The following is a 22,879-nucleotide window of genomic DNA, read 5'->3' as shown; positions in this document are numbered from 1 at the left end:
TCAACACTTAGTAAATTGGCAGATCTCAATTACAAAGTGGAAGACACTTTCAGTGTCAAGCACCTAGTTCTTTGGTACTCTCTTCCACAATTTCATGTACTCCTGCTCTCTATTACCTCTGCAGAAAACTCCAATCTCATTCGACCAGCAGAAGAAAACCGAAAAATCTTACACAAGTAAGAATTTTAGTCACTATATTTATTCCACATTCAGCATCTTGATATAATGAGCCTTTATCATTCATCCTTCTAAAGATGTTTTTTCCAGCACAAGCACCTGGGAATACAGAAGGGTTTATTTCAGACTAGTGTGTTAGTGGCTGCGGTCTCTGTTGTTTTCTTTCTCTTCTTCAGTGCCAGTGTTGTTTATTGTTTATCCTCATACAGCATCACTCTAGTCCTTTCTCTGCCACAACTGTTTTTCCTAAACTGCTAGTTGTCCTTGTCTGGGTCTGTTATTGGCTCTGTTACAAATTCAAAACCCTTGAAAAGTTACAGGCAAGATTTTCTATTGGAAGTCCATAATGTAATCATTATATGATTTTGGAAGCATCAGCTGTAGAGAATGTTCCAAAGCCACTACTTCAAGCCTCACTTTCTTGGGTTTCTGCTATGTAAAGCCTCTCCTATGCATATATGAATCCTTGTTTTGGATGCATATGGTGTTTTTTTAAATATTATTCTTCACCTAGAATAGATTTTTCTACACTCATATTGGGGGTTGTTTCCCTGCCCCTGCTTATGCCAAGGATACCAGAATGGATTACAAAATATAAAACTGAGGCAGGGGTCTAACTCAATACACATGGAAGTAGTAACACCTTGGGACCAACAGAGAGCTGCTGCTGACACACTTTATTTAGATAAGAAATTTACTCCTCTTCCCACAAGTAACATGCACATATATTATCAGAGAGATGAAAATCTGTTTGAGACCACTAATTAGAAATAACGAAGTACTTTGCACAAACAGATTCTCCCTTACCAGATGGTTTCCACTAATATTCACTAATAAAAAGCCTGTTTGAGGAGCTTATGTTCAGTGAGATTGGAAGAGGCCAGAAACAGCACAACTATGTCAGGAATTAATTTCAATAAAAAGATTTTGTGTCAGTTCTGTCTGGGAACTCTGTAGCTTTTACAGCTTCCTTTACTCTGTACAGATTTCACTTCTGCAGTGCAACAGACCTGACAACATTTCTGTAGCACAACTGTATTTTTTGGCTGTTAAGACAAAGTCTCAAATGGAGTCTTATCAATATTTGAACATGCACGTATTACTGTGAATCCTTGAGGATTCACCTCATAGTTCTATCTCAGTCTTCAGTTTATTATCAAAGTAAACATACTATCTACCTATCCAAAGTTTTGAACCACTATACGATGACAGAGTTCAGTCCACGTATCAAAATCTTTATGGTAAATACTGTTTCTATTGGCAAGGCACTGATTTACCTCAAGTGTCAAAGTTCCTCAAATGATTTTCAGCAACAGTTCTTTGTCTCTTCTGTTCCTTATTACATCACCACTCAGACAGGAAGTCAGAGGAATATATTTTCTATGAAAAATATTTTAATTCAAGTAGTAGGGAAAACAACACAGCATGGGCCATTTGTCAGAAGACCTAAGGTAACATACACATTTAAGCATGAAATGCAATCCCTTCCCAAGCAAAGATAAAGCATCATCATGTAAAACCTAGAAGCTATTCATCAAATATGGTAAAATACAAGTAATCAGATTGTACACACACATTTTGGATATGAACAGTAGCCACAAAAATTCCTACTTACTCAAAAAAAAGGGACAACTCCCCCCCGCCCAAAGAAACCAGACAAACAGAAAACAATCACACTTGATGTTTCTTAATGCCCAAGAACCGTTCAAACCCAAGATCTTTGTCCCTTGCTCAGCTCCTCTCAGTGACCTGCTAACTTTTTGCCATCTTCCCATCTCTTTACAGTAGGGTTTCTCATTACTGATCTTCATTTAAAATTATTCTAGCTTCTGAATACCATCTTATCTCCACCCACACAGAGCAGATGAAGTGAATCGTTCTTCCTCCTTCCTCCCACACCAACAAGAAAACAAACCTGAGGTCACGACTGGTTGTTTCTTGCTCCTCAGAGTCTGCATCCACAGGCAGAATACTCAAGTCTCTATATACCAATTACACTTCTCTAAACTGGGTTTAATATTAAAGTCCTTACTTTACTGAAACCAACTTAAATATGCCTGAATATACTCTGGCAGACAGGTACTAAAAGAAGAAATTGTCCAAGATCTTGTGCTCACTGTGAAGACTTTCTTATATGTCCAGATACAGCATGAATAGAACAAGAGAACCTCTTCACCAAGACTAGTGTTGGAGCCAAGAGATTTAAACTCATATCACTACTCCCAGGAAACAGAAGTTCTTTGCAAGAATAGTGTACAGAGGTACAGTCTATGAACAGGTCATTTTCTTTCTTTAAAAAGGAAGAGAATGGCATTATTGCGCTTATTTGACACTGAGTCATTATATAACGTGTGCATTTTTTAAATTAATCATCTACATTATGAAGTTTGTGAAATCATGAAAGATTCTTTAAAGTACTTTTTAAACTGTCCCAGTTATATATGTGAAAAGAAACTATAAAAGTCAGAATGAAAGAACAATTCTTAAATTAGTACAAGGGCAGAGCAACAGCTTTTTTCAAAAATGGCTTTTATGCTGAACATGTTTGCAGTTTTCAAATTTATGGGTGTAGCTGTCAACATGCATACTCACTTTTAGAATATCGTCCTGGCTTAATGAGGTCTCCTGGAATGATTTCTTTTAATAAAAAGTTAACATGCTTACATATCTGGTTTCCACCTTTCTGCCTTTTTTTTTTTTTACTATCTATACTACTCTTTAGCAGAGAGATCACAGCAAAGTTTAAAACTTTACAGTGCATTCAACTACTTCAACACTTCAAAGTTAAGCAGCTTCGAAGAAAAATCTCAAGTAACAATTGTTATAGCCAACCCTTAACAAGTATATATCCATATCTTCAGCATAAGAAAGCTAAGCCAGAAAAAAAGTTGCAAGACAATTGCATTTTAGCTACAACTGCATGCCATCAGCAAATGGTGCCACATTACTAAATAGAAATAAGACTTCTTACTAACCTCTCCGTCTTTGATCAAGCCTCAGAGTTGTGGCATATACCATGCATCTACCTCACTTCTTTCTGTCTCACCATCTCTCCACCTGTCTCCAGTTCATGCTGTTGTTTCTGTTAGGCAGAGCCTGAGAAGATTAGATTCAGAAAACACACACACTCCTCAGAAGAAAATTTCCCCTCCAACAGGCTACTGAGCAATGAGTTCAGAATTATTCAGTAAAAATATTGGTGTTTCACTAGCTCCAAATTGCTCCATGAGACTCCACAGATTACTATTTTCAAATTCATAAACATCCCTACAAGAAAGCTTCATAATCATGGAAGAAACAGATTAAGAATCCTCCCCCAACCCAAGCAGCTGAAGTAGGTGTTCTTCTCTAGCTTCCTTTCCATTTCATCTTCTCATTCACTTCTCCACTTTTTAGTGTTTTTCAGGGTTGAAACTGCCACAGTCTACTTGGCTAAACTGCCATAGTTCTCTGGCTTTTACGTGGAGCTCATTTCCTCCAACCTCTTCATCACAGTTCTCTTCTTCAGGAGCTCTCCATTTGTTACATTTTTCTCCTCTTGAGCTACCCACAGCCAGTCTGACACACTATAAAGGCAAACCATTCCACTATAAAAATATTCAGTTACATCAAGCCTGATTGCTTTATCTGTACAACCTAGAGCATATATAGCAGAATTCCTCCACCACCATGTTTCTTTGTGAGGAGTCTGTATAACAAATGCATTTCTCTTCTACTGTTCTGACTTTTGAAAGCATCCCGAGCAGTACATGTGCATTCATCTATTGTGCTTTCAACTCTAGATTCATCAGCTGTAGATATAGAACCAACCTGCTTCCAGATTACATCAAAAGCTGGTTGAAAGAACCACAAACCAACAATGCTCTTCATATAGCAAAGAGGGTATTTTCCTCTTTTCTATAAAAATCAATTCTAAGAACATAAATAACCAAAAAAATATTTCAAAGAGAGAGAGATGAATTTTTGCAAGTAATAAAAAGATTATCTAGAAAGAGTTATATACAGAGGGAAATAAGAGTTGAAAGCCTAGAAGAACATCAATAGTTAACAGTCTTGCAGCTTCTTGGATCAACATGATGGCAAAAGCATGTTCATTCTTCCCTATGTCTCTAAATTCACACTGAGTGATATGGCCTTATTTCAAGTGGAAGTAGAAGCAGAAGTGAAACACACATTCCTGCAAAGAAGCATTTAACTTCATCACAGAACAACCTAGAACTCATTTGTTGCAAACCCTCATTATCTTAAGCAAAAGGGTAATATAATTCAGGTGTACTACTTTGCAGTGGAGAGGCCCTTTTAAGGTCCACCTGTACTGCTAATACTCATTGAATTAGTGTGTTAGTTTTATTTCTAGCAAAGAAATAGAAACAGTTAGATCATTCCCATAATGCTTTTTAGTTCTTAACTCTACAGTGCTAAGGAATGAGGAACTTTTTCTTCAAAAGTATCATACATCTTACACTTTCACAAGGCCAAGGCCACTTCAAATATAGATTTCTACCACAAATCCTTTCTTGCAAAGAAGGCTGTGGGGTTTTTTTTTGGTTGGGTTTTTTGTGTGTTTTTTCTTAAATACACAGTACAAGATAATAAGTGCAAATAGCATTATCAATGTACAAGTACTAAAGAAGAAAAACATTCCTAATTTTTAGTTCAACTTCATATACTGCTCTTCATTTACCTCAAAAATAGAGATGGATATTGTTCAGTCACAGTGAACCCAGTGACCACAGTCCATCATTAAATATAATACCTGCTACAATTTCCACTTCAGCATCAATTGAAGTATCACCTTATTACACTTCGTGAATTTCCACAAGCCCTCCAAGTTATTTTTGACATCTTTGACTCTGATCCTGCCAACACTTACACACATTATCTTAAGCATACTGAAATCCATAGCATTATGCACAGCACACAAATAAGCACATGCTTCATTTCAGAAATGAAGACTTCATTAATTGTTCAATACAGAAGCAAACCCCTTCAGATGTGACGTGTACAGGTTAGGAAAAGTCACTCCAGCAGTATATTTATTGTTGTTCCAAGTGTTAGTATCTCTTTTAAAATTCTTTCCTTACCCTTCCAACCTCCTACACATATCACCTCCTTTACATTCTCCTTAAATGCCTATAAATAACTAACTATGCATATGGTCTGAGCACCACAGCCCTATACCATCTAACAGGGGAGAAAGTATTTTAGTTTGAATAGCTGACCTCACATCCATCACCAGAAGATCTTTTTCCATGAGTTATTTCCCAGAACTTAAGCATTTAGCATAGGCAATTTAGCATAGATTTGGCAATTGCAGAGTTTCACAGAATTTAACAGAATAAGATTTTCTTGGTTAAAAAAGTACAATAACAACCAAACAAAAAACTCCAACCTGTGAAAGTCTCATGCATTTTTTTTCTCCCACTTGCATCCTCTTGCATTGTAAAATGATTTGAAGGGATATATTTCTTTTCCCTCAGTTTAAGGATTTTTCTTCACATTAGAAAGTTTTCACTGACATTAAAAACAAAAAAATCTAAACTTGTGGTCCCACTTGGGAGCACATCAGCCTACCCCATATTCAGGAACACAAGACTAAGGCCTCATTCTTCTGTTCTGCTGCAACAACAAGGAGGAAAGCAGGCAGCACCTCATTCCATGTCCTCTCAATTTTTTTTACCAACTTGGTTAGCCTCATTAATGCTTTTTCCTCTGCTCCTTCTCTTTCCTCAAGTAGGTAGCTAGCATAATAGAAGGGGAAACTGGAATATGTTTGTGAAAACATGGTGTTTCAACCTAGCTCAGAGTAAGAAGTTGTACACCTGAGTCAGTGCATCTCCCAGAGAGCCAGAGAAATGGACTGTACTCTGCTGAGGAAGTTCCTAGGTCACAGTCTAGTTTCACAGCATCAAGAGAAGCACACCTACTATTTTGAATAAATAACAACCATTTTTGCTTAAGCTTATCCTCCACAGTGAGATCCTAGCCACACAAGTTCAGTGTCAGTGGCACTTGGGTCTCACTGTAGAAAAGGCTGTGCTGCAGTTCTGCTCTCTACTCTGGCCAGGGCAAAAAAACATAGACTGCACTTCACTGAAGCCAAAAGACTGCTACATACAACTTAGCATTATGAAAACAAAGGCACTCTAATTTATAAACAGGAAAAAAACCCACAAAACAACACAACAGGTACATGATAACCTCGCCTCATGCTTTCCCCTCCCTACCTCAAGCCTCCAATCTTAAAAAAAAGAAACAGTTTCACCCACTAGTCATGCTTACCTCAATTTGATACACAACATGCCTCCTCCAAGCACGCACCTAGTAGCCACTCCCGAGCACACATATTTATTAAGGACAACTCATTACCTCTGACAGTCTCCAGCTGGTGAGGCTCCTCAGCCTCACCTGAGGGGTGACCTCTCCCTCTCCAGGAGGCAAAGAGCACAGCAGGAGCTCCTGGGCTGCCTGTACCCTCCTTTGCACAGGGCCCCCAGGGCAGGCCCTCACCTTCTTTCAAGCCTCGTCCACAGCAACTCACTCCCATGGGGTGCCTGGGGCCATCGGCCACGGTCTTTGGTAGTGCTGGCACCAGGCAAGCTGGAGGCAGAGCTGGAAGGAGAGGGAGAGAAAAGTGAGCTTCGGCTCTCCTCACCGCAGAGTGCGGTGCTGAGGGGTGCTACCTACCACCTATATCCTACCGGCCCCGCTGGGCACCGGCGCAGAGGGATGGCAGCACGCAGCTCACCCTAAGCCTCCACCACATCCCAGCCTATTCCAGCTCCCAGTGCGTGGCCAGGTCTTGTCACCTCCTGTACCCTCTTGCAGAGGCGTTACAAAGCACCTAATGCATCACAGGTGCCCACACAGATGCTGGAAGCTGCGCCACACCACCAGCATAGGCTAGGGCCAGGTGGGCTGCCTTCATGCCACAGCTGGTGCCCTCTGCCTTTGCTCTCCAGACCACTCCTACGCTGCCACGAAGGTTCACTTCTCTCGGGGAGGTGGAAAGCAAAAAGCCAGGACTCCAGGGCTGTCTCTCTGCTCCACCTACTCCCTTAATGGGCAATAAAGTAATTTATTTTCTTTTCCCCATGTGAGGGGAGGGCAGGCCGGTCTCCTCCAGAGCCAGCCCTGCAGCTGCTGACAGCACCAGACTGCTCCCGCTCACCCCTTGCTGTTTCTCCACAGCCCAGGCTCCCGGGGGGGGTCCCACCTGCCCCCACCCCCAAATCTGCCCTGGGCACAGCTGTGAGGACATGGGCTCTTCTCATCACCCACCTCACATACACGCACGCTACCCCAAAAAACTGGTGTGGGGGCCTGCCCCCTTTGGGAAACTGTGCTCAGCGTTTGCCACCGCCTGTTAGTTCCCTGGTGGCATTAATGTACCTGAGCGGGTCCCACAGAAACTCTGGGGCTACTCGCACGCCTCAAATCCAGCATACACTTAAATGTTGTAGAACGGTTTCATCTTGATACAGTTTAGGTTTTAACTGCAAAGTTTAGGGGAATTGTCTGTATTATCAGTGTTAATCACATAAAGTTCTGTTTTGAAAATATGACTCACTAGTGGATAGAGTTTTCCCAAATTGCTTAAAAGATTAATAAAATAATCAACTTAGCAGAGGGGAAAAAAATACAAACTATTCCTGTAAGAAAATCACTTTATTGCCTATACATGTGAATGAGCTGGTTTAATGCTCAAGTTCACTGCCTCCTCTGCATTTAATCTCTTCCCTTTTATGTCCCGCTCTGATTTTTTTTAAAAGACGTTCAGGCTTTTTTAAAATTAATTATACAAATCATTAGTATTAAAAAGGTAATATAATGGTTTCAAGAACAAGCTTCACAGACTATCTGCATATTTAATCATCTCTGCTAATAAATTTTTAATCACTCATTGAGTTCAGGTTCTTGTCTTGAAGCTTAACTTGATAACAAACCTAGCAACTGGTAGAACTAATTGGTACAGAGTAAGTGAATAATTTATAAGAGGAAAAAGCACTGGGTGTTCTGGAGGTGTGCAGAGACCACAAGTCACAGATATTTCTGGGAGGAAGCAGGAAAACAGTGGCCGATTACAGGAATTTCATGATACGCTGCTGACATCCAGAGGCCAACAGTCAATACTGTTCACACATGTGAACCAGGCTGTAAAGCGTGCTGTAAAGTCAGATTCATTAAGTTTTAAATATTCATGCATTTCATTAAAGTTAACATTAATTGCACTACCATACACATTGATTATGCATAGACCATAAGTGTTTAACCTCTGAAAGCTTGCAAGTATATTCAAGTAACGGGTATGTCCCATCTTCGATGATTTCAGTGAAAGCTTCGGCTTCAAAGTTGGAATAGTAGTTTGAAATATCAGAACAGTAATGAAAATAATTATTTTACCAACGAAACAGAAATGCTGATGAAAGCTGTAAGTCACTTTATATTTTTTTTAAAGTAAAATACTAAAGGTAAGAGAGATTATGTGTAAGATTTCTTACTGACAGGCGAGACTGATTTGCAAGCTACATCTATTAAATAGGTTTAAACAGTTAAAACTAATTGATGGCTGAGTAGCTTCTATTCAGATGAAGACGAGTAGCTTTTAAACAATGTAAGAACAAAAAAAGGCTATTCCCTTGAAATAAGCTGATTTGTGTCTTAACATGAGACACCCCGAAACCCCTTACACTACGGAATAATTCTACCCCCAGGGAAACACAAACTGCTATGATTCTTAAACCAGGATGTAACAGACAACATTTGACAGAAATTCAATTATCCTTAAAAGATCCCACTTGTAGTTAGTTACATATGTAATCCTCTTTTATTTAATGGGTTAAAGCTCTCTTTCAAAACATTTAGTTTGACGAACTGAAGACTTGCTACATTTCAAAAAATTCATTAAGTGACTTAATAAGATTGTTAAGTAAAAACACTCAGAAGTTTAAAAATGTCATTTAATGCTGCCCTTGCAACCTTAATTCTGGCTGTGTATGTATCTGCATTATGAAACACCAGTGAATTAACTTTTAATCTCCTTTGAGCAAAGAAGATTTTAAGATTGGAAACCTAGGCACAAAGGGCATGCCCACAAATACAATGCTGAGCTTTAGAGCAATCTCTGAACTGGCTCACGTCGTGCGGCACGTACCCCTGTAGGGCTGATTACCCCAGATCAGAAGCTGGGCTTGTACGCTCACACTGCCTCTGGTACCCCTGCGTGGCAAGCCTCCTTCTCTCTTCCTGGCACTGGCACTGCAATACGCAGATAGGCTCACAGAAGTATAAAATTTTAAATCTGAAGAAAGCATGAAGTGCTTTTCAAATATCATGCTTCAAACCTAAGTGCTTTTGACACTGATTTTCCACCAAGAAGTTTAAGACTGTAGATTCTGACCTCCCCAAAGTAAAGGTAAAAATGTGTCACTCCATCATGTATTAAAAAAAAGCCCTCTGCAAACAATACCAATTCCAATTATTAGTTAAGAAAAAAATTTTAAAAAATCAGTCCTTAAATGCTCTATGAGGTAGGTATAAAGCTGTCCCCATTTCATAGAGAAGCAAACTGTTGGAGACAGATAGACTGACTTGCCCAAAATAGCACTGATTTCTCTGAGCCGTTAACATCTTCTGATTAGCCAATTTTCTTTGTGAAGGTGGGCACCAAAGTGTAATATTCCTAATTAGAAGCCACAGTTAGCAGACTGAAATTCTGTTTAAACAGCATTGCCTACACCCTCAAAGAACTTTATGGTCAGACATATCCCGGGTGGTACCATAAAAAACCTTGGCATTTTTCTGACAAGAAAATACTGGTTGCTAGAAGGATCTTGTGAGTCATGCACCAACCACCTGTACCATTTAGCATGTTTTAAAGTAGCCTGGGATATCAGAGAGTTTTGTTTGGTTTGGGGTTTTGTTTGTTTGTTTCGTTTTCCACATTATGACTCCATCAGTGATATTTAAACAAGGAGATAGCCGGTTAAGTCATTTAAACACCAAACTAGATTTTGTTAGTTTTACTGGTTTGGTGTTTATGGCATAGTCACAATCAACCATACAGTTCAGGAAAGGTATGCACATTTGTAAAAAAAAAAAAAAAAAAAAGATCTTGTATTCTCAGCAAGATTTTAGTTTAGATTGTAATTAAGAGAGCTGGTCAAATGCAGGAGGCAACACTTTACAAAGAATGCTTTGAATACTTGCCAGTTAAAAACTTTCAAATGTCCAAAACCCACGCTCATTAAGCAATACTTTGTTTTACTTGGGGATTTTTGATGTTGCAGTTTGGTTTTCTTTTTTCAATTTCACTCATGAAAAAAACCCTGAAAAAGCAGGCAAAGATTCTTGACGGTTGATGTTTCCCCACCACATGACATAATCCCCACCTCACATTCTCTTTTCTTTTCTGGTAGGTCCAAAGGTGACAGGTACTCACTCTCCGAGCAGTTAGCTTCTCTACCAAGCATACTAGCAAATACATAAATACAAATGTAAATTACAGCAAAGCTTTCACATGTCCAAGTAGAAATGGACTACAGTAGACAATTCATTTTGCTTGCAGAAGATGATCAAAAAACCAGGGATGCAGAGGAGAATGTTTCTCCTTATTGTATACCAAACTCTGAAATAATACTAGGCCTGAGAAGTAATCACATTATTAAATTAAATCTGAAGAAGTTTTAATTAAAACTATATTTTTGTAATTACAATTTGAAATTACATTCAAGTTTTAAGAGTTAAATTTATTAGACTGTGAAGTTTTACAAGGCATTCCTAATGTAATGAGCTTAAGCACCACCTATGTTGCATCTTTGGTACACGTTTAAAGCTTTTTAATGAGCTTTAAAAACTGTATTTGCATACCCGAGGAAAAGGTCAGTGATGTCTGGATCAAGTCAGTAAATTAAGTATCACAGTATTATGTTATTATGATTGCCTTCCACAGACACACAGTAACAAAACCATAGGCTAGAGCTACCATACTATAATGCTTCCAACTACATGACCTTGTCGGCTTACGTACACTGGCGCTGCAGTGCCTCAGGTCCATCTGACTCCATGCCTTGCCCAGGCCTCCTTCACCCTCTCTCCCCACCGCTCCTACAGCAGAACAGCTGGTATGCCAGTCAGAGAATGCAAGCGAGCACAGGAAGGAGGTGCCACATTCAGTGTGATGGCCCATCTCCAAGCATTACCTTGCGCTCCAACCTTTGCCCCACCTAAAGATACCCAGGGCCAGGTCCTGAACCCTCATAGCAAGATCAAACCTATTGGACAGCAAAGCATCAGGACTGGGATGCCTCTTGCTATCCAAGCCCCGTTCCACTCCAGTCTTTGGTCAAGGATGCAGCAGTATCATCTCTCTTTCAAAACACAGATACCGAAAGTATTTCTAATGCTATGACCCAAGATTTGATTCGGTCTACCGTAACTTCTTTTTAGCTGGAAGGTTAGATGTTTGGTAATCTCTAAAGACTAGTTGACTGGTAGCTATATTGAAATTTTTACTCTGTGATAAATAATAAAATAAGCTAGCAACTAACAGCAAATACACTCTCATCAGGTTTTTGGCAGAGATTAAAGTTCCGTGGGTTTACCTTTATTTGGAAGCATTGTAAATTTGTAAATATGATAACATTACCTTTATTTTTTAAGGTCAATTGAAGTAGATTGCCTCCCCAACTCTGCAACAATCCATAGCACCTAACAGCTCGGTCTCTCCCTCTCTCTGTTAGGGACTGTAGGTATACATTAAACCACTTTACGCACTACTTGATACTTTATGCATGTTTATACATATCACAGCCAAGTGAGTGATACTCCAGCTCTGTATAAAGATGTAGATTTAGTCATTAGAGAAAAAAATCCTTTAAAATATTACAACAGTAATAGCACAACTCAATACAGCTGATCAGTTATAAGTAGTTTTAATGATTTTTCACTTTTTGTATATGATAATCCTCAAAGTAGCATTCAAAAATATAGTGAAAAATATTTATTCATTTTATTTACAAATAAAATGTGCAGTTCAACTTCTTATCCTCACCACAGTAAATGTTATTTTTCTATGTGATGAATAGAAATCATGAGAAGCATTTGAAGAGACAAAAAGTTATTTTTAAACCTAAGAACAAAGATCTTCCCTTTAGTTATATTTTTGTAGAAGTTACACATTATTATTTTTTTTAAAAATTGCTTTCAGTTAAAAAAAAAAGTCCAAGACAACACTAAAGAATTACATAGGTAAGAATGTTTTTTTTTAAAACCTTAACATTAATTTTGCTGTGACAATCACAAAGCAAAGTTCTTATCTATATAGAATATAAATTTTTTTTTGCAGCTTAAACATAGAATCTTTACAATGCAATGCTTTTTCCCATCTTTCTATACAAATTGCCTTAAAAGGAAAAGGTATTCTAGTATCTTCCTTTCCCTCTGATCAAATTACAGATGCTTTGGTTAAAGAGCGTTTCGTGTGCAATAGTGTTTTAACTTGCAAGGCAGTACTCCTTTATTAACTTGGTAGAATTCCACTAGCTGGATGAGATCAGTGAATCTGGTATGACCATCATCAAGGGTATAGAATAGCTTCCCATCATCTTCCAACTGTAAAAATAGAAAAACAAGGTAGAATAAAAATCCTCTTTTGCTATGGTATTTGTTCCCGATTGAAATACTTATTTGAGAAGTCTTCTTGTAGACCAAGACATTCATAATCTTATGACTACTGAGAGAAGGAAAAACACAGTGATCATTCACAGCAGGATCAAAAATAAACAACAAAAATAATACATTCTTTAACTTCCCCTTTAAGTTAAATGGTACTTGCCTAAAAGGACAAAACAGTTAAGTGAGTATAGGAATATTCTTTCTGCACTAACAATACTACTTTATGCCTTTGCTTTGGAATGATAGCTAGAGTTAATACGAACACTGAGGTTTTTTACAGAGTGACAAGAAACAACCAAGCTTCAACTTACTCATGGATTTCAACCTTTGCTCCACTCACGTTCTGTGTACCCGCTACATTTTGTGTTGCTGATTTTGTAATGTGCAATGTAGCTACACAGCAGTGCACCAGTGTACTAGATGATGTTTGCTACACAAGAAACTGCCCACCACAAAAGTAACGTGCTTGATGTAGTAATACTTTCTTTGTTGTAGGAGAAAGAACTGCTGCAGCTCCAAATGCATGTATTAACATAGATACAGGAGAGAAAGAAGAAAACATACGTTGAAAGATTACTTTTGACTTTTAGATGCTTAAAAATTTACAACCGGTATTTCCCTATTCTAGGTTACCGAATATTAGCTCTCACACAATTTGTATTGCACTGCTGACTATATACTTTCTCAATTTATGTCCTCTACTGCTGTTACAACTAGTATCAAGAAGCTTCAGTGCAATACTGACTAATTAGTATTCATGTAAACAGAAGGTAAAAAAAATCTATTTAAACCTTTTTTAAAAAGAAAAGGGAAAAAAGATACTTTACAAGATTGAGAGAGTAGTGAAGAGAAGATCCTGAAGTAGGACTAGCATTGAGTAGCAGATGGTGTACTAGAGAAAGATGCAACTCCCCCTACTTGAGTACAGGGGAACGGAGAAGATATAATTCACTCTCTTATCTGTAAATAAGATTTCTCATCTGAAGCAGCTGTTGAACTGCTTATAACTCCTGGTTATTCTAGCCCTTTTATACCATGTGTAAAAGTACTTTGTAATTTCTTTATTCTCAGACTTTGGTCAACCCAGGTCAAACACTGCTAGTTAAGGAATTATCAATGTGTGCCTGTGTAAACTCCTTGTGCTCCAGCCAAGAATCTGAAAATGGATTATCATCCATCGAACTTTCCTTATGCATGCAATTTTCCTGCCAACACACTGAAGACAAGGAAGAGTTGACAATTGAGATCTCTGTTGACTGGGATTTCATTTTTAGCTTATTTTTCCCTCTCCAAGTTAATCCCAAACCTTGAAGTGAATACCAGACGGATTGCTAATTCTAAAGCAATTTATATTTGCAAAGTAAAAAGTCATATCAAAGTTATGTTGCCCAGGAACCTAACATGTTCTGCAAGATAAGGCGGCTGTTATGAGAGAACAGTGATTGGAAAAAGATAGTCCCAGAAATGCATATCAATTCTTCTTCTTTCACATGGACTACAGAACAGCTAATTTCAGCATAGACTACACTGAAGTTAACTTCTATCAGAGTAGTAAAGCCAAAAAATGCATTTAAGCTATCAAGTTCTCCAGTTTTCACAGCATGGGATCCCAAAGGTATCCCAAAGGTTTTCTTTTCAACTTTTTACAATCAATTCCCTGCCACCCACCTGCCATACCTGTCGTACGTTACCAATGTTAACATGATGCATCTGTTAATGTGGGGGCAGCTTGAATTGGCAGGCTGCATGCCCTATCTGAAAGGAGACATTTATAAATGCAGGATAACCTAGAGCAACCTAAGGTATAAGAGAAAAAAATAATTCATTTAGAGTTGAATTATTTTTAACTTGTAAGAAGACCTTCTCGATGCCATTGATTTATTTACATTTAGTAGGAAAGTTCATCTTCTCTTCCCAATGACTGGAAAAAAGCAAGAATTTAGAAGAACAGTAGGATTTGAAATTCGAAAAGGTAACCTTGATCTCCAACCAGTAAGCTACCAACTTACTGCAGTAACACAAAATGCCTTGCTTCTTAGAAAATGATAACTTCATTTACAAGATCAGCAGCAACTGGAAGCAAACCCTTTCCCTCTCATTCAAAAAATACTTCTCTGAACTCCTTAAAGAGTATTGTTCTAGCAAAACCAGAGCATGTGGTACGTCAAAGTACTGAGAATGGCATGAAGAGTACTGAATGCTACTGGAAATTAAATAACAGAAAGGACTTGATTAGGGAACTAACAGTTTCCATATTCACATTCTCCCTCTGGATTAAGTTGTTCTCATTACAGGCTTATTTTTTCTGGTAACTAGCATAGGATAAATTGCTTTACTTCAAAAACAATAATTTTTTTTTCCTTCAAGTAAGACAGGTTTTACACTGAAGTCGTACAGATCTTCTAGACCATCAACAGGAAAAATTTACCGAAGTCTGTAGACAATTTATGTCAAAACAAACACTTCCTAGTTCCTCCACAGATCCTACAATAGGAGAGCAAGGTTTTAGTATGTGTGTATACGTTCCCTTCCTCAAATGCACTGCTTACATCTGCAGAATAACATTAGAAGTGACTGGACAATTTTTTCTGAAGGGAAGAGGAGGATCATGCAGCTCAGAGGAAACTCAAGCTTCCTGCCACATCTCTCTTACAGAAGAGAGGGTCTGTTTCCTGATAGGGAAAGAAAAAGTGATCTCTTAAATTTGAGACTTAAATGACATCCCAATGAAGTGGAATCATATAGTGTTTGTATGGAGTTCAGAAGATTTTCTAAACCACACAACAGCTATCCCAAAGTAAATACTAGAAGCGACCATCGTCAATAGAAGCACAGAGATCTTATGCCTGGGATTCTGATCACAGAGCAGACACTGATGCTCGTATGAGACCCAGGGCATAGCTATCACTTTTGGATGAAGGACTCCTCCATTGTTTGTACCTAACTAACATTAATGCACTCCTTTCCTCCTCCCAAATAATGCTTCAGTTTTATTCTACAAGCACCTTTTTAGGGGAGGATATAAGCTACAAGTCCTAGGTAAGGCATACAGAAATTTGGTGAATGATCACCAGATTAGAAACAAAAAATAAATGCCACTACACTCATTTCTATTGAGAAATGGCAGAATCTCCTAGAAACTTCAGTAGGAAGAAGCATGGGGACTAGAGTATTATGTGGTCTGGAAGAAAGGTTCTTATGAAGAGAGAAGAAAAAGCTATAGGTCTGCTCAGTTATGTCAAGCATCTGTGGCTAAAACACGTAATGCTAAAGTGTTTCTCATCTCAACGGAAGCAGCCTGTAAAGAAAACAGTATAAACCACCTCTGCAGGAGTGGAAGGGATGGGGAAAGCTGGCCATTCTGGTAGGAGAATTGGATGGCATCTTCAATGAAAACTGATGGAAATATGATTTCAATTTAACAAATTTCAGCTTAACTATAAGTAGCTGGACTAAATAAGGATATAATTTTTTGCTAACATTGTGCCCCTGAAGAAGACAGGGACATAAATATACCACAATAACATGAATCAAGAAGAGAGGTCAGCAAAAAATGTTTGACTGCAAATATTGACAGAAACTTTCCTGAACAGATGAGTCAGTGAGATATATACACACATCACAGGCAGTCCACCTAAAAAGATGACTAAGAAGAAATTGTGCACATATTGAAAAAAGAAAGGCAATATGAAGTTTATTAAAACATGATTTTCATACCACCAGGGTTGCTTCTATTCAAGTTCAAATAGATTTGTCGATTTTTTCAAGGCACCTTTTAGGATTTCATAATACTAGTCAAGCTTTATAACAAATCAAACAACAAAGCTCAAAAATGTTCAACTCTACTCAAGCATACTAATTATTTTTTAGTGATACAGGTATTATGTTTACATCTTCCACGTAACACCAAAACAAAAAAAAAATCCATCACTATTCTACCACAATTATTCAAACGTTTTGTTTTACAACTGTATATATAAACTGAAAAATTTACTTACTGGTACAATTTGAAAATGCTTTATTTTTAATCCATGACTCAATGACAATACAAATGTTTTGGGGTTACTTTGGCTATCACGTACAAGGAATACCCTAAAAGAGATTGAAAATTTTCACAGTGAGATCACTCTGGAAAGCCTTTTGTAAATATCCAGTTAAAACTGTTGTAAATTCATTACAGTAAGAATTAGTGAAAAGCAAAAATAGTATTATGTAAGTTATGTTTTTTAATCAGTATTTCTTTGCAAACGTGTCACTGGAAATACTTTTTCTTAAATTCTTCTTCACCTTCGTAAATTCTTCTATTATGTGAAAAATATGCATTCTCAGAATGAATGCTGCTGTAGACATTAGTTTTTACACTGCACAGAATTACAACACATCTCTTTAGACAAAAAAGCACCCTCTAAGTTTGTGTTTTGAACAGAATTTTTCTTTGGGTTCTGACAGTTACCGAAATCACAAGTGTTATAGGGAAAATTCAAAAGGTAGTTGAACAGGAAGCTTACAGAAAAGGTAATGAAAGACGTATCAGAATGATTTTCACATCTGGACAATATTCATAAATGCAAACTCAGTTCTGCACATTGACAAAATTCCCACTGAGACAGATGAACACTCTGCTCACTTTATGGCATCATTATTCAAATCACAACACTCTGAGTGGCCAACAGTGGCATTGCAGCTAGTTCACGGATAACTTATCCCAGTCAGGTTATGGACCGACGTCATTTTGCCATAATCCTGGTAGGTTAATCTGGTACAGGCAAAAGATGATTATCAATACGAGACAACTTTCACTGAATCACTGGGTTTGGAATATCGGCAGAGAAGAACCTCTTGGAGGACAGAGGGAAGTACCCGATTCACAGGTATTCTTTGTAGGGGAGAGAGTCTGAACCGTTTGTACTGTGCAGGTCTGGCACAGATATAGCTAACCCAGGTACCAAAGAAGGGAAATGGAGAGACAGCCATTGGCAAGCGTGCTCCTCTTTCAGGGCGCAAAAGAAACAGGCAAAATGGACTTGCAGGTATCAACCAAGTGAGCACTAATGGCCACCTACTTTTGCCCAACCACATACCAGGAATGAGAGCACAACTATATATGAAAAGAAAGAATTTCAGGAGAAGAAAGCAGACAGGCTTACAGTGGATTTTCACTAACCGCATGGATACAAGCTATTAGTTTCATTCTCAAAGTTTTTAAGAGTTCTATTTTTACAAAGTAAGAAAATACCTGGAATTAAGAAATTTGGAGTGCATGATCATTAACATCTCTATCAAAATCCCCATACAGTCTAATTCAGAGGTCTGATACTAATTCAATTATTAAAGAGGGATAATTGCCACCTCAGTATACGGATTGCCAGAGCACATGCAAGTATACGGACAAATCAGACTTCTCAATAGAAGACTCAGGCTCTCCTAACAAGCTCTCTCTCACCACCTAGTGGCCCTTCACCCTCTCCAGGGTGAACAAAATTTTCCAGAGCACAGTTAGATAGACCCTTTGCATAAACTCAAATCTTTTATGTGTTTGTCATTAAGGACTTGGCATTTTGTTTTATATAGAAAAATGACGCTACAAGAATCTGCCACTTTGCAGATACACAAAATGAGGTCTCTACACCCAAATACTGGGATTCAAATTAAACAATACACAAAGTAATCACATTGGGCAGGAAAGAAAATGCAGGTTGATTAGGATTTATGTTTCCATTCATCAGTTCTTTAAAGTCCATTTTCTTACTTTTTTCCTTGTTTTAACAGCAAAGATAAGTAACATTTGTTCTCCTTTGCATAAAAAGATCTTTACTCTTTTCTAACCTTATCACAATAGACCTACTTTAGTTGTCAAAGAACCTTTAAAAAGATCACTTTATTATGAAGAAAGGGTTGTAGTTCATAGAATCTTAGAAATGTTGGTTGGAAGGGAGCTTTTTAGACATGCTGGATGACTCCAAACAACTGCTCCTTCATACACTTACAAGGAATTTTCTGAATGACCAGTTGCATTTTGTCATGAGCCTTTTGGTAATGCTATTATGCCGTTCATCAATCCGATGCCAATCAGTTTGCAATCCTGTCAACTACTTAGCACTGAAAAATCTTCAAATTTCCTTTAGGGGGTAACATATGAAATCTACAATATTGCTACATAAACTTCGTTAAGAAAGTTGCTTTTACATCAGAACAGTAAATCCAAAAACCTTATTCCTTCATAGCACACCTTAAGATTGTTGCTGTCCCCAATTCTGTTACTGGGTTATTCAAATACTGAGATTACTATAGATCCTTTATATAACAGTTTCTTCATCTTCTATAAGCCATCATGAATAGCCTATTTGTTGGTATATACATTCTTTTAGCCTGTCAAAAAGCACAGCATTTGTCACATGCTGTAATGTAGTCACGACTTCATTGTAACTCCTGAATATGGGCAACCTGGTCTAGTGGAGGGTGTCCTTGACCATGGCAGGTGAGTTGGAACTAGATGATCTTTAAGGTCCCTTCCAACCCAAACCACTCTATGATTCTATGTATCTGACAGTGTATGAGCGCTCATGTTACCAAGTTCTAATCAATTCTAGACAGTCCATGTAAGAGTATCATCCTCACCAAAACCACAATGCATATCTACGAATAGATCCAAGAATATAATATAAACAACACTGTACTAAACTAATCTTAGCAAGGTATTCACCTTCTCATCTCAAACACTATTGTTCTTTGCTTGCTAAATCTACTGGGTTTCATTTAACCATATGTGTGTGTACCCACTGAAATACGCTGGAAAATTATCAGCCCTAGACTGACATACTGCTCAGAAATACAGGTTGGATTCATCCCCATGTCCCATCCTTCTCATGTAACAAGTGTAAAAATGAACACAGAGTACAGAATCAGTTTTGGGATGATTAGCCAGGCTTAAAAACAGGATCCCTGAAATGAAAAAAGAAGAAAAAATACAAAAGGGGAAGTCCAATTAGCCATCCTTGCTGACGATTACTATTTTTGTCTCCCTTTACTTTCCATCGCTTTTTTTCTCCCCTAGAGCCTTTTCTGCAGATGTAGAAAACAGTATTATGACATACTTAACCTAAACCTGAAGGAATTTAACCAGTAATCTGATGTTACAGGTATCTAAATGAAAACAGACTTAGAGAAACTTAGAGTTTCATGGAATTACTTGTTGAATGAAGGAGGCCCAAGTTCACATTTAATACAGGAGTAAGGATAAAAATATGGAAATGAAAAACAGGAGGATTTGAACATAAAATACCTACCTGCTTTGCATTTTTTAAAAAATTAATACTTAAATGAGAGAAAAATAAAACTCTTATCCTAATGTTTATAGTTTACCATTAAGGGATAATAAGATTTTTAGTCATTTCATGATGAAAAGCATATATTTTCAATGGCTGTCCCTGCACAGTTCATCTTAGAATAAGGTTAGTCAATGTTTTCAGGCTTTCTTTTATTCTTTCATCACTAATAGATACAAAAGACACTGGTGCCAAAGTTGACAGTTCCCAGAGAATATTGTGCAAATACAGAGCTCAAGTGCCCGGCTCTGAGCGGACATAAGTAATCTGTCAGTGACAGAATCGAAGTGTTAGATCACTGCTTTATTGCTTCCAAAAGATATAAAATAGAAACCAACTGATCCCCAGATAGCCCTATATAAAAGAATTTTTATTTCTATTAGGTAAGTGCAAAATCTTCCCTCCTCCATCTCCCCTCCAATAAGAAATAGATGAAAATAGCAGTTGTTGACTAGACATGTATGTCTCGGAAGAGTTATGTAAAGAATTAACTTACCCATCTACAAGTCCATGCTGCAAAATAAGTCTCTGAGCCTCTTCTCTAGAGATTTTATGATGAAACCATGACTGAGATCTGTGTATAGCTGTAGAAATAAAGATCTTTAAAATACATTTTGCCTTTATCAAAAGAACCAGCTATTTCTCTGGCAATGAATTAACTCACACATACCCATGTTAGACATAGCAATAGGACTACCATGTGAGTTGAGTCGTAGACACCCTCTTCTCTGTATGACAGAAGTAAAAACATGATTTCAAAGCTGCTTTTAAAAAAAAAAAAAAATCAGAAAATACTATTCTGATAAAGCAAAGGTGTTTATACCCGCCATGCTAATCCTTCTTCAACTGCAACTGAAAGGGCTTCTGTTGGATTTTCTATAATTCTGCTTCTGTGTCCTGAGAAATCCATTGCTACTAAAGAATTTTCTGAAATGCTTCTCTGCAACAAAGAAAAATAAATTTAGTTTATTCATTTTTTAAAAGATTCATCATTTAAAAGTGAGCTTCTGAGAAAACAGTATGTTTTGTAAGTGGTGTTTGAGGTGTCTGCAGTGTTTCCCATCAGAGCCAAACTCATTTTACCCTAGGGAGCATTTGTAATTCCAGTATGCTGCTGCAAAGCTCAATTTTACAGTCTAGCAGGATAGATCATCTTTTTGCATTACTGCAGTGGATGATAAATACATTTACCATAATCTCTACTTATATTTTTAACTATAACTAGCCCTTTGCATGCCAAAGCAAGCCATGAAACTGTTAAGTTGTCCAAGTAAAAAACCCCAAAAAAACAGATAAAATACAAAATTTTTTTTCTCCCAGTGAAGATCAAGTTTGTAACAGTAGAATAAAAAGCACTGAATTTTGACAAAACAGTCTTAAAACTCACCAAATTACTTCTCAGAAACCAAGGCTTGCAAAATCAAGTTTAATATGGATTGTAATGGCTCAAATGTTGGCAGGCACTGGAATATCAAACAATTAAAAGAGCATTCTAGCATTCTAGAAGTTAAAGTAACATCTGGAACACAAAGGCACAGATTTCTGTAGGGTTAACAAAGCTTCCCAGTCCAAAACCAAAGCAGCTCTGTTTTGTTCCTGTTTGGTTACAAGCATGAATATAACTAGAAATTTTTAATGCAGCAATTCTGTAGTTCACTGTAATTCTTGAGAGTGTAATCTAAGGGCTGAGTAACTGTAAGCTGTAAAGAACTTAGCAAAAGTAAAAAAACAAGGGCAAAATAAGAGAAAATGTTTGCCTCCAGGACAGTGGAGGGAACTCTGTGTAGCTGACATGGTTGTGAGTTTTTGAGTGAACGTGAAACATGGAAGTGGTTCCCCTATGAAGTACGGTCATTAGCTTGTGCACTTAATTCCCAAGTCTATCTAATGTGCAGTTTCATTCATGAATTATACACAAAGAGAAAAACAGTGCCACGCTTAATATTGGTTATAGATTCTGCCTGTGTTAGAAGCTACATGAGCTAAAATGCACACGGCAGTGAGAGAATCAGTAATGGCTCCCAGATCCATTATAAAAGCAGCAGCTGGATATTGTAACAGCTTCACATAACAGAAAGTAAAGACACGGTCAGTGTATTAAGCACAATTCTGAAGCCATGCTTATTAGCAATATCACTAAAAACTATTTTTGTGAATACCTATAATAGCAAATGCATACTTTAGGCATTTTAACAGCAAGAACTACAATAAAAGCTAACAAAATCCACCATAAAATCCCTGCCACAAGTCCTGGCAACAAGTAATTTTACCTAATTTAGCCAACAAAAACCACAACAGTGATATAAATCACCCATGAAAAAGTCTGAAATCAAATGACTCATGAACAACTGGAGTAACATAAGGGCAACCTGATCCAATCCCAACTATCTGACTGAGGAGATGGACACAGCATCTAGTATAAGCTGTTGTTCCTCCAAAACCCAGTTCTACCAAATTATGGTGTTCCTTTGAAGTCCAGTCAATATTACACCAGTTGAAATTAATCTCAAATACTTAATATTTTATATTAAAAAAATAATAAAATGGAATTATTACTGAAAAGGATTTGTTATAGCTTTCTTGTTCATCATTTACAGCATGTGCAACCTTAAACACTTTGCTTCTTTTTTAATGCATTTATAGTTCTGCCGGTCTGTTTTCAAAATCCTCTTTCCATTCTTTTGACGGTGATAATAAGCCAA

At 37.5% G+C, this 22,879-nt stretch overlaps 1 protein-coding gene across 2 annotated transcripts in view; it reads right to left on the bottom strand.

The window, feature by feature from the left end:
• Positions 1 to 12,094: 12,094 nt before the first annotated feature.
• Positions 12,095 to 22,879, bottom strand: part of GRB14 (growth factor receptor bound protein 14) — a 67,601-nt gene continuing 56,816 nt past the window's right edge. The window contains exons 10-14 of one of the 2 annotated variants that reach the window (XM_075756806.1): positions 21,001 to 21,117; positions 20,848 to 20,905; positions 20,674 to 20,761; positions 16,851 to 16,944; positions 12,095 to 12,789 (exon numbers count right to left, since the gene is read on the bottom strand). In XM_075756806.1, coding sequence (XP_075612921.1) covers positions 12,643 to 12,789; positions 16,851 to 16,944; positions 20,674 to 20,761; positions 20,848 to 20,905; positions 21,001 to 21,117 — 504 coding nt within the window. In that variant the 3' untranslated portion in view covers positions 12,095 to 12,642. The other variant, XM_075756807.1, reaches the window with a different exon arrangement.

Source organism: Balearica regulorum, chromosome 6, assembly GCF_011004875.1.
Source record: "Balearica regulorum gibbericeps isolate bBalReg1 chromosome 6, bBalReg1.pri, whole genome shotgun sequence".
NCBI lineage: Eukaryota > Metazoa > Chordata > Aves > Gruiformes > Gruidae > Balearica > Balearica regulorum.
Note: the sequence above shows the minus strand (reverse complement) of the source record. Positions and strands in the feature narration are given on the sequence as shown.